Genomic DNA, 12,807 nt, shown 5'->3' on the forward strand with positions numbered 1-12,807 from the left:
TCTGAACTTCGCATCTATTGAGGAAGTCCTGACTTCGGACCAAGAGTAGGCAGAGAGGCAGGGTGATGGTGGGAGGCTCGACAAACCCCTTCAGCAAAACCCGCGTCACCTCTTGCCCTCGGTTTTCAGCACTTCAGCTGCGGGGTCGGAGCGATCGGTGCCCGGGCTCCCCTCCCCACAGGCGGGGACACTTCGGGGGCTCTCGCCCAGCCTGCGGCACCCTGCCGGGGCACAGGACATCCCCTCCCTGCCCCTCGTACCATTGAGCTGGTTGTAGACCACTTCCTCCAGGTGGTCCAGGCGCTGCAGGATGGACTCCCTGTCGGCCAGGCTGCCCACCTTGGCGCCGCGGCTCCTGGCCCGGCGGTCCGCGCTCCGGACGATCTGCACCAGCTCCTGAGAGCGATCCTGGATCCTGCAGTAGACGGAGAAGAGGATGATGCCCACGAAGACCAAGATGTTCACCGTCAACAAAGTTTTGATTTTCCGTGCCACCGCCATGGGAGCCGCGGGCGCGGTGGCGGGGGGCGCATCCAGGCGCGGCGAGCGGCGGCCCCGCGGCCACCCGGCGAGGGGCGCGCCCGGGGCGCGGAGCGGGGCCGGGGGCAGCGGAGCCGAGGGGATCGAGCCGAGGGGAGAAGAGCTGACGGGAGCGGAGCCGAGGGGAGCGGAGCTGTCCTTCAGCACCGCCGCGCCGCTCCCCGCCCCGCGCCCGCCGTCGCCCCGCGGGGCCCGCGCCGCGGCGGGCAGGGCGGCATGGAGCGGGGCCGAGCGCTGCTGCTCCGCCGAGCCTCCTCCTCCTCCTCCTCCTGCTCCTCCGGCGGCTCCCGCTCGCCCGCCCTCGCTCGCTGTCCGCCGCCCCAAACGCAGAGCGCCGGTGCGGAGTGACGTGCTCCGGGGAATCTCATCTACATGCACACGGCGGAGCCGCCCGCCCGCCCCGCCTCGCCCGCGCCCTGCGGAGCGGCCCCGCCACCGCCGCGGGAGCTGCGCGCCGCTCCCCGCACAACGCGCCAGGGGCCATCTTATCGCCGCTGCGCACCTGGAGAGCGCTCGTCCTGCCCGAGCGGAGCCACGGGCAGCTCTCCTGAGGGCGGCAGGACCAAGGTGTCCTTGGCCGCGGTGCAGCCCTGGAGGGGAGGTGATGGCCCACCCGTGTCACCGGTGGAAAAGGGATGGAACAAGTTCACACGCTCCCAGCGAGAGGGAGAGCTGGTAACGCGCTCGGCTCCGTGGGTTTTGCCAGCAGCCCGAGTAGAGTACCGGCTTGGGATCCTACATGGAAATGACATGGTTGGGACCACGTCCACAGGCAAGAGAAGTTCTTGCCAAGCATCCATAGAAGTACGGACTCATGGAATAGTTTAGGTTGGCAGGGATGTTTAAAAGCCCATCTGCTCCAAGTCCCCTCCAATGAACAGGGACATCAGAGCCCTGTCTGAGCTGACCTCAAATGTTTCCATGGATGGGGCCACCACCTCTCTGGACAACTTATGCCAGAAGACAAAATATTTATTCTTTATATCTAGTCTAAATTGATAATCTCTCTGGTCAAAACCATTAACTCTTTAGTCTCACTACCTACAGGCATTAAATATGCCCTTTCAGGAGCTTCTCCAGTCATGTTCACAGTGGTCCTCCTTTTATACAAAAAGATTTACCCATCTCACTTAGAGGGTTGCTTACTACAGGATATATCCTGGTGCAGGGAGTTTTTCTTCTTTCATCCTGGTTTCAGGAGCTGCCAACTCAAAATCTAGCAAAAGTTACAACCTCCTTGAGTTCATTGAAACCTGGCCAGCCCTGCTCAGGTTTTCCTGTGATATAAATTCTCCACTGCTGGTCCTACTTCTGACCCTCCTGCTGCTTACCTTCTGCAAGGCACCCGAGGGTGCAGTTTCTTTGAGAAGATCTGTTTCGGTCCTAGAGGAATTCTCCCGTGGTCTTTTTAGGATCACCAGTGAGACCTGTGTTAAGCAGAGAAAACCTAAACTGGAGTTTCAACATCACCTAATCTTATCCCTGGAAGAAGATGCCACAAGTTTCTGCAGTGTCATCTCTTCCAAATATGGAAATATGTACAAGATTTAGTTATTTCCTACATTACTGGATTCTTAAACACAAATAATGCCTAGGTGCAGGATCAGATCTTTCACTCAAGCTGCAGCAAAACTCTCTTAGTCACTCAGCAGAAGCAGCTCAGAATCTGAAATTTTCCAGTGCTTTGATTATTTCAGTAGTATTCTTATTTCAAATCTCTCACAGCATTCCTATTTCCTAGCAAATAACAATTTGGTTTAAGAAAATATTGAACTAATGCTCAAGTGCTGCTTATTTGATGGCTCCACAGCATTTAATATATTATAGCAACACCTGCTGGTCTTGATATGGTTAAGAATCTGTTACATCCATACTTCCATTATAAACTCCGAGTTCACAAGCTGGCCACAAGAATTCAGATTAGATTCTGACATGAGTTTATAGTTTGTCCTAAGGCTTGTAAAACACCTTTAAGTTTCTCAGAGAATTTACCAAGTTTTGATGAGGATTTTTTGCACCAGTGCAATTTTAAGTGGGCTTTCTCAGACGTGATCTCATCTATGACTGGCTTAGCTAAAGGAAACCACTTTTTGAAGTGTAAATGTTCTAAGTAAATGTTCTTAAATGATCAGCTTAGAATATTCTCATATTCTTCTGTACACACCACAGACTGTTCACATGGCTGAAACCTCACCCAATATCACTCAAAAGCTAGCTTGTGTAGCTCACTGTTCCTTCAGAAATCTCAAAGCAAGTGACAAAAGAGATACTAGAGCTGAATCAAGGACAGCAGAAATGTTTACGGAAAAAGCTTAATTATCAAATGATATATTTTATTTTTTCCTTGGAACCAAACAAAAAAGGCACTGTAATATTTTCATATGAAACAGCACTTGAACTGCACTTGAGCTGAAGCTGCTGTTTCCTGCCCAAAAGGGTCAAGTTCCTATTTTAATTCCCACTGAAAAGACTTATGTTGCCAAAAGAAAATTTGATCAAAATCAATATATGCAACAGCTGGATTTCAGTGAAAATGCTTTAGCTGAAACCACAGGAATCAGCTCTGATTGCTGATCCATCCCACAAATGGAGATCATGGGAAGGCATTGTAGCTGTTCCCAATCAATGGATCAAGCCCGAGTCAATGCTGGGATTCCATTCCAAACCACAAATCCAGTTTCTCTCTCTCTCTCTCACTGATTTTCACTCCTATTCATCTCCATAGGGTTCCTATTTCCATTCACCATCCAAGTTGGATCAGGAAGATGCTGTAAAGGCACACCAACATACCGTGCGTGCAAATGGCAGCCCACAGGCGATCACACTCCACGTCCCTCTGCTCCCACTGTGCTCAGCCAAAGGAACACCTGGACAAAGGACAGCTGCCTGCAGATGCAGGTGGTGTCAGACAGCCAGAGGTAAAGACTCTGAAATATCCATCTGCTACAGGCATCTCTGGTGACTTGAGAGGCTCACCTAGAACCGAGGCTAGACAGAGTTAAAGAATGAAGGAGATATTTATTAAAAGGCCTTAAAGAATACACCTTGGGTAGTACAAAAGCCTGGCCAGGGCTACACCCAAGGTGGACCCAAAATGGTCACAAAATGGACAACCAGCCACATTTTTATAAGATTTTGGTCAATCTACATATTGGGGTTAATTGTCCAGTTACAGCTTCAGGTTGTGAAGTTCCATCCTCCTTGTTTTCTCTCTTCAGTTCCCTGTTGTTCGTGCTTTTGGGTCTGAAGCCTGTAACTGTTGTCCTTGGTCTCAAGCTGGAAAAGGATTTGTTTTGTCTGCCTACTCTGTGAAGAGAGCTGACTAACACTTCATACGCGGCTCAGAGCCACACAGCTAGGCAACACAGAATCTGAAAAATATAAAAACTAAAACTTAAGGCATCATCTCCCTGAAAGCAGAAAAGATGGTTTATAGCCTTGGGGCACTTCTGAGCTGCTACTGGGCTGTCAAATAGCTGAGGCTGTAATGGTAACAGCAGCATGTAAAACCAAACCTTGCTGTTGTCCAGGGCTCTCCTTGAAGCTGTGCTTGGTCTTGTGCGACGTTGACCTTACAACAGTTATATTTGCTTCTATTAACTCTTGGTTACTGCAGAACACTCCATCCTGGCATGAAGATGTTGATATGGAGGAAAACTTCAGCTGCTTCTGCATTGAAAATCCTGTTCTACTTAGCTACAGAGGTATGAGACAGAAGATTTCTTTTAAAACAACAGGGGACTAAAATATTTTGAAAAGAACTTCAGTAAAGCATCAGTCTTACAGCCATTATCTGCAAAGCTCATCATGCAGCTCCTCAAGGCAACAGACTCCAAGTCAACCTGACCCCCAGTTCATTTGGAGCTACTTACCTTAACCAATACACATTTTATTTTAGCCAGCTACTGAAATCTGTAGATTGTATGGCAACTGAATATGATCAACATACCCACCATCATCTGGACAGTTCTCAAGTTAATTTTTCCCAAAAAGTGCTCAGAAAAATGTATTAAAAGAGACCATGTCAAAGTGCCATCCCTACAGCAGAACCCTTGGAGGCACCACGCCTTCAGTCCCAGCTGTGGTGGGCACATACTCAGATAACCAGTGCGTTTCAATTTTCTATGAGCTGTTTTATGTTGAGGTTCATTTTGAATGAGATGAAGGAATTGGCTGACGAAACAAAAAGAATAAGATTTTACTTTTGAGAAAAGGCAAGAAGAGGGTGATTGAAAAGTTGCTTGAAAGTTTTTTGAATTTTAAAAAGCCTAGATTGAAAAAAAAAAAATATTGAATTCAAGTTAACAACCATAAAATCATTCCCAAGCACTTTTCCAAAAGGACAAGATTGATTTACCATATCTAAAGAGACATACCTTTCTGATCATCCTACTGCATGATATGAGACATTTGCAGGAATGAATAATGTGCAGAAGGGAAGACTTTGATGTTTAAAGTATTTGAACACTAGCTTTAAAGAAAGAAAAAGAAGCCTCAGACAAATTATACCAGTGATGATCTGCAACTGTAGATTCCAGCTGTACTCACACACAGACATCACCATTTTCCCAGTGAAACCACAACTGCATTTGCATTTGCAAGCATTTTCCTTAGAGTTTTAATATAGTCTAATATTCTTCTACTTAATTTTCTACTTTTCTACTTATTTAGAAGAAAACAGAAAACAAAAGCAGCCAGCAGTCTCAGATCTGTTGAGCACCCAGACACACAGAGCTGAGGCCCTCACCCTGCTGCAGAGAGGCACTGCAGCCCCTCAGATGCTCAATTCAGGGTTTGTGCAGCACCAGCAGGCTCTGGGAGATGAGATCTGCACAAACACGACGTTTGCACGGAGCTTTTTACACGAGTTAGGGGAGAAATAAATGAGGAAACCTCAGCTGTCTCACACTGGAGATGCTTCCAACCAGCCTGTTACCTTTGCCGCCGCAGCCTCAGAGGGGAGGTCAAGCTGGAATTCAAGTGCACAAGAAGGCTCAGAGTAAATAATTCCTCTGGCAAGGAGGTGATGCCAGGTCCCCAAGGCTTCAAGCCTGCTCCTCGGGATGCTGAGGCTTTGTGGCACATTCACAGCTGACCCAGTGCCCATCACTGGAAGCAGAGAAGTGCCGTGGTCAGGTGAGGCTGAGAGAGGGATCTGGTATCCACCTCACTGCATTAAAAAGGCTGGAAGCCCTAAAGCCATGAGGGATTTCTGTGCAGTGATCCCGTTCTGGGAGCATTTAGTGCTGGCTCAGAAAGCGAAGGTGTGTGGAGACCGGACAGGCCTGAGCATGATCAACTCTGCTTCCCTTGGGGCAGAACGACAGCATGCTGTGCTGCGGCTGAGCCAAGAGGAACGTGTTTGCCTTAGCAAAATGATCTCTGGGCTACACACACCACACCAGGGATGTTTGTTAGTGGGGACACAATTCCAGAGGGCAAAGACTCACTCAGAACCAGCAGCCCTGCTCAGAGCACTGGGCATGACACGGGGATTAAGGATTCACAAGATTAGCCTGGAGGGGGCTGCATTTTAAATGCATCTTGAGGATGGGTCTAAATGAAAGGAGATGCCTTAAAATCTGAACACACATTTCAGAAATTATATATATATGCAATATTTAGGTATATATATCCTTTTAATTTTGGCTGGATTAACCACTTAATGAGATTACGCAGAAATTTCATAAATGGTATTTGGGATGCTTCGCCTAAAAGTTCAGTGATTCCCACTTGCACATGGGACATTTCTTCAAATGTACAGATCATGCTGTGTTCTACCATGTGTGGCTATGACACAAATGTGCACTTCCTTTATATTCCTCCTGTTGCATTAAAACTACAGGTTGACCCTGCAGAGACAATTTATAATAAACAGCACAACTGCCAGCAGATCTGCTGCTTTCACACCTGTGAGATTTTGCTGATGACCACCCTGTAAGTAAAAGCATACAGATAAAACTCAACAATTATCCAAACGCACATTAAAACCCCCAATAAACCTGTCATTGTAAAACCAGAATACAAATAATGCCAGGACTAAAATATTCAACCCACATACTTACATTTTACAAAGCTCTAATTTATAAACATTACAGCACTCACCAATTTTAATAAGAATTGAAGGGAGCTGCCTTTTTAAAATCCAACTGCATAGTCCTCCATCCATTTCCTATTCTTATCTCCTACTCTAACTCCTGAATAGGTGCTTGTCTGCTAAGAGAGGATTATCATCATTCACCATGATCAAAAATTATGGGCAGGGACTTAGATTTACCCATGTAACAAGAGAAAAAGCATCCTTGAGGACCCTGTCTCCCCCAGATGACAGAGAGGCTCAGCCCACCTGCACCTCAAAAACGGGAAGGTGGCTGGGACCTGCCTGGCAGCTGCTGCCCTGGGATTCTAAGTTGCAGACTGATGTTTTTGATCATCCCCATAACTTACTGCAAGGAATTTCAGAGTTGCTGTGATAAGATAGAGACTCACGCTGGAAATAAATCAGGGACGCTTTCAAGGACAGCTTCTATGTTTATGAGAGTTGCAATAAAGAAAATAAATGTGCAAGAGATATATAAATGTAATTTAATATCCAGCTATTACAGATATAGAAATTACCACATTAAACTCCTTGAAATCCATCTTTACTTATTCCTGATGCCAGAAAACGTACAAAACCCTAAACAAAGGCTAGGCTGTTAGCATGCTGAGACTTCTACTTTTCACACTGTCCAACATTATCTTCTGGTTCTGTATGTTCCTTCTGCTGCAGTTCTCATGCACTACACAGACTTTAAAACAGAGAGTGCTTTTTGATAGGGCTGTTTTAAAAAAAGAGTTCATGAATGATGCTCCTAATTCCAGGAGAAAATCAATTTTCAGCTCTGCCTGTGACATCTGTGGATTATGATCCTCAGTTCCTCCTTGGAAACCATTTGTCTCACTTCCCCTTTTACTCTTAAACAGCCAACCTTATGGTGGCAAATTTCCTGTCAGGTCTTTTATTAGTCTTTGATGGGATATTATTTTAGGAAACCTGTCCAGATCAACTTTTCTATTCCGGCATGTTTTTGATCCAGCACTGCTGGCTCTGGGGAGAAGCCTGTTCTCAGAGAAGTGTGGAACGTAAGAGTTCCTCAGTGCCACTAAAAAGCTGGAAGGATGTTGCTCCCTGTCCAATCCAGCTCAAAGTTGATGAAAAAGCAGAATATCATCCCTGGCTTAGAATAGTTAAAAATATTTTGCTACTGGAATTGCACTGACTCCAGCAGGGCACATTAATCTTTGGCCATCATTGTGGCAGTCCCAATTCTGCCAGGAGGAACAGCCTTGTGGGTTTGTGCAGGTATTTGTCCAGGCTGATCCTCTGGTAGGAAAAGAACCTCATACAATATTCATTACTTACTCGTCTCTGTCTTGATGCACATTATTAAGAGCTGCCTGGCCCTCCAGCAAGATCTTCACAACAAAATTAAGAAACACAGCCAGCCATCATGTCAAAGTCCGAAAAGATTAAATATTCTAAGTGCAGCAGCACCAGGGTAAATTAGTATTGTTACCTCCTGACCCCCAGAGCTGCACCCAATGCTGGTTTTAAACAATAAAAATAATGAGATTTTTAGCTTCCATTTATTTTGAAACAACAACTGGCAGCTTGAGAGAAGAAAACATGTTTTGGCAAATAAAGTTGACATTGACATTTTTAGTAAAGAATAGCTTTACGGTGCCTTGTCACTGGGCAAATCTGAAGAATCACTGCTGCCTCTGATGTATGATGTTTTTCACAGGGACAGTGTATGTATGAGTAATAAAGAACATTTAGTACAGTTTGTATCTGCCTTTAACAGAGATGTGCAGAATATTTAAATAGAAACCAAAACATTTCTAGCATTAAAGTCTTCAATGTACTTTTAAAAATATTTCGTCTTAAAAAAAAAAAAGTTAAAGGCTGATGCATGATAAAATTCCATCCTAAAACTATGCCAGTGAGGAGCCTTGACAGATGGAAGTAGGATGACAAAACCACATTCATTTAGTTGGGTTGGATTCCCTAATATTCCCAGTAAAGGGCAAAGTCCAGTTTAACAGTTTTGGAAAGAGTTTTTGAGGGTTTTTTTTTTTTTTTTTTTTTTTTTCTTTAACACACTTCAAAATGAGCCAGTCTGTAGGAAAAGAACATTTAATACTACATTGGACTATGCAAATGCTTTCCGAACTGTTCTGTCTTTTCCTGCTCCAGACCGCACAACTTCTCTAGCTTTCAATTTCTCCATCTGAAAACTGGGCACAGCTTGCCACAAGAGAAGTGACAGAATTTGCTTTTATTAATCTCTCTCTCGATTGATTTAGAGACCATATGGAGTTTAAAACAAAAAAGTCCAAGCCAAGAAAAACAAGGAAAACCAATGGATCTGTTAGGAGGCACCAAAAGTGCAGTGGTGAGGGGAGCTGCAGGTAGGTGTGACATGCACACATATTCATCACCCTTTTAGCTCTAGATGCTGGGAAGACATTCTCTATTATTCATTACTTCTGTGGTGAGCAGACAGATTAAGCATTTTTACTTTTAATTAATCTTGCTCTGGGCTATGAAATTGAAAAGCTTCATTTATTTATATATTTACTTATTTTGAGGGAAAACGATTTTGCAGCAAAACCCTCCCCAGTGAAACTGCAGCATCAAAGCCTCTGGCCAAGCTCCCAAGCATTCCATACTGTGCCTGCCTTCAGCCACTACATCACGATACATAATTACAGACACAGATCACTTACTGCTTCTGATACTCAGTACAGGGCGATATTATACACTGGTGGCTTGCTTGTGGTACAGACATTAATACCAGCCATAAAGGAGAGATCCTGTTCCACTGATATAAAGGAAATGTGAAATGGATCAGGTCTGTAGTTTTCTTTGTGTTGTTCATTATTGTATTTCTATATCCAACACACATCCAGTGGTATCAGCTCACAAAAAAAAAAAAAAAAAAAAAAAAAAAAAAAAAAAAAAAAAAAAAAAAAAAAAAAAATTCCTGACATTAAATCCTTTAATGTCCATCGAGCTGCTTTTGATTTGCATAAACCACAGATGAGCAACAAGCAGTCGTTGGGCTGTCCAGCCCTCAGCAAGGGTTTTACTAGTTGGTGGTTACTGCCCTCCACCCCTCAGGCACACAGACCTGGCTGGGCTGAGCTTAGCAGGGACCAGCTTTGGCCTGAAATCCTGGGGTTTCAGCTCCTCTTTAACAGAGAGTGTTGCAGGGAGCTGCTCTGCTGCCTGCTAGCACACTTCCTTCAACACAATTAGTACAATTCTCTGCCAGAGAAAACACTAAGGGATGGGCTCGGTGATAGACTGGGGTTATTCAACTTTTGACAAAAGGTTAGGGGAATTCTCTTGAAACAGTAATTGTCTGTCACACGAAATACTGCAACTCCTTGAGCACAGAAGGAGGACACTGTAAGGGGAAGTGGATTAGGGCAGGAGTAAGCTAGAGGCAGGCAGGTTAATAGAGAGGAATCCAAATGGACTTGCCAAAATAGTCTAGGGAAGAATGGACAGAAAAAATAAAGAATAAAAGTTAATAAGGACCTCAAATTTATCTGATGTGTTTGCAGCTGAAATAACTGAAGCTGGTTTCCTTCCAAGTCTTAATGATTTTTGAGGTCTGCATGTGCACAGAGAATTCCTGTGGTATTGCACAGAGGGGCCTCAGAGGAGCTGGCACATGAGCCCAAACGAGGCAGAATGGCACAGGAAGAATAAGGTATTTCTTGTGGTGACAACATTCACTACGCTATGAAAGGAGAATCACATAATAAACACATCATCCCAAAACTCCAGAGCCCACTCCAGACACGGTGCCACTGTTACCTGGCTGATGGAGGCAAGTGGAGCGGATTGCCTGCCCAGGTAAATGTTCTGCAGGTTTGCTTTGGGGAAACGAGGTGCAGGAAGCCTTCAGAAGGGGCACACCTTTTTCAAGCACTTGAGTGCACATGTCAGGTTTGGAACAGAGAGTAAGAAAGGCTTAAAGTGAAAATTTGTAATTTAATCTTGTAATGAAGCCAGAAATTATGTTCACAGCACATATTTTACTACTAGCTTTAACCGGTCACAGATCCAAATACTGATTACCGATAAATTAATCCTGTTGATGAATCCTTCAGCATATATCTTACAGTCCGCTTTTTTCCCCCATGACACTTTCCTAAATTTTTTGTTCTCAATGCCTGAATGCAGCATTTATCTACGACAGGTCCCTGGTCTTGACTGGGACAGGGAGCTGCATCCACCACGTGATACACAGACAGACAAGTGATAGCAGCAGTGATAAGAACAGAGCATCTTCATAGCATTCACTCTATGTATGGCATAAATGAATACATCAGATTATTCTTTAAATAGCCTACTCTAAAATTAGATAAGTGAATGCTGCCACATAACACTAATACTAATGGAATTGGAAGAGCTGGATACCAGGAGCAGACGGTGTTGAGAAAATTCTCTGCCTTGAAAATGTTAATTCATTTAATTGCCACTAATTGTACATAGCATCAGTGCAAATTCAAACACGAGAACTGAACAAGGAGTTCTGAGCCTGACCTTTACCAGGTAAAACCTTCAGTTTAAGGAAAATCCATCTCAGAATCGGTGAATGTATTCTCTTTCATGCTCACCTAGCTTTCCAAAGCACGCTGCAGGTGTGCAGACAAGCCCAATACTAAGACAAATGCAGCCCAAATTCATCTCAAACAAAGTGCAATTTCTGTGGCACGCACAACAGTTCTAAGCCACATCTTCCATCACCTTGATCCTCAACTGCATGATTGTGCACTCGCAGCAAACCTGATGGTGTCTTAAAATGGCTGGAGAAGGAGCCTTTCTACCCACTCCTCTAAACCACAGTAACTCCTGTAACAGATAATTCGGTTTTATGGTTGGACTTTTCCAACCCAAATGATTCTATGATCAATAAAAATTCTTAGCCCAATGGGATTTTGGGGTGAAGAGAAAAGACAAGACCCCATTGTTTTATGGAATGAAAAACTGAGATCTGATAGCCAACAAGACACTAAACAGTGCCATGATGGACACAATTTGGTATGCTAGAGGAAAATTCTTTAGTCTTTTGGGAATTTATTGTCACAAGCCAGCTGCTTATACTGGATTAGGAAGGGAATTAGAAAATACACAACCCAATTAAAAAGCAATGTTTGTTTATTTGCCTCTTGCATTTCTTTTGCTCTTTCATACTAATTCCTTCTCTTTTTCATTTTCACTGAATTCAAAATTAATATTGATATTCACAAATAAATCCCAAGATTCATGTCTTTTTAAAATGCCTCTAGCATTTTTCACTCCGTGGACTGATCCTGCAGCTGTAAATGGAGCTGCTGCAGTTTCCATCAGCTCAGGATGCAGCCCCAAGCACTCCCCAAGCATGACTTCACTGGGAGGTGACCTCAGAGCGCTGTGACCTTTCCAGAACAGCAAACCAAAATGCAAAGGTGCCCCAGCCTTCCAAGCAAGGACACCGAAAAAAATCAATATCACTTTGCACAGATTTATAGCAAAGTTGAAGGAAGGATCATGCTGAAGGCAAAACAGAAGAGGAATTTTTCTCCTCGTGTTTTTCAGTTGGCGAAAGTTGGAAATGGAGCTGGAATGTAACAAATGCTGGTAGTTAACTCTGCTGCCCTCTGGAATGGTCCATTAACATAACAAGGACAGTAACAGGTGATATTTCAAAGTAGCACTGAAATTCCAGCAAACAAACTGTAGGGCTGACTGTAAATACCTGCCCAGACTTTAAAAAATACCCATCTCAGATTTAGCATACTTGAGGGTAAATTCCCATTTTCCATCAAAGTACAGCGAAATCAAATTACACAACTCCTTAGACCTATGAATTCTCTGTTGCTTTTAAAAGTGAAAAGGGTTTTAAAGATGCAAAGTTCTTCCTTGTTGAAAAGAAGAACGAAATCCAGTAATTTATTAGGTTCCTTTAAAACCTGTGAAAAAATTTCAGATAGAAGGCTTGTGGCACTTTACTTATTTTTGCGTTCATCAAAGAACTCATTTGATTAGAAAAGAAACACAAACACTCCATACTGAGTTGAGAGAAAAACTTCAAATAAGAAAAGAAGAAATAGGAATAAGAAAACCCTCCGACATGATGGTCTAGAAAATCCCATTAGTCTTTAGATGAATAATCGCATCCCACTGTCACATCTGACGCTCTGAATGGTTACAATCCTGATAACTTC

At 44.0% G+C, this 12,807-nt stretch overlaps 1 protein-coding gene across 5 annotated transcripts in view; it reads right to left on the reverse strand.

Moving 5' to 3' along the window:
* Nucleotides 1-12,807, reverse strand: part of GALNT9 (polypeptide N-acetylgalactosaminyltransferase 9) — a 251,345-nt gene that overhangs the window by 125,451 nt on the left and 113,087 nt on the right. For 3 of the 5 annotated variants that reach the window (XM_040081031.2, XM_040081032.2, XM_040081035.2), the window contains exon 1: nucleotides 261-522. In XM_040081031.2, the coding sequence (XP_039936965.1) occupies nucleotides 261-501 (241 nt within the window). In that variant the 5' untranslated portion in view covers nucleotides 502-522. Of the gene's footprint in view, nucleotides 1-260; nucleotides 523-1,871; nucleotides 1,968-3,330; nucleotides 3,529-12,807 lie in introns of those variants that run through there. The other 2 variants (XM_040081033.1, XM_040081034.1) reach the window with 2 other exon arrangements.

The sequence above is a fragment of the Hirundo rustica genome, chromosome 17, assembly GCF_015227805.2.
Source record: "Hirundo rustica isolate bHirRus1 chromosome 17, bHirRus1.pri.v3, whole genome shotgun sequence".
Taxonomy (NCBI): Eukaryota; Metazoa; Chordata; class Aves; order Passeriformes; family Hirundinidae; genus Hirundo; species Hirundo rustica.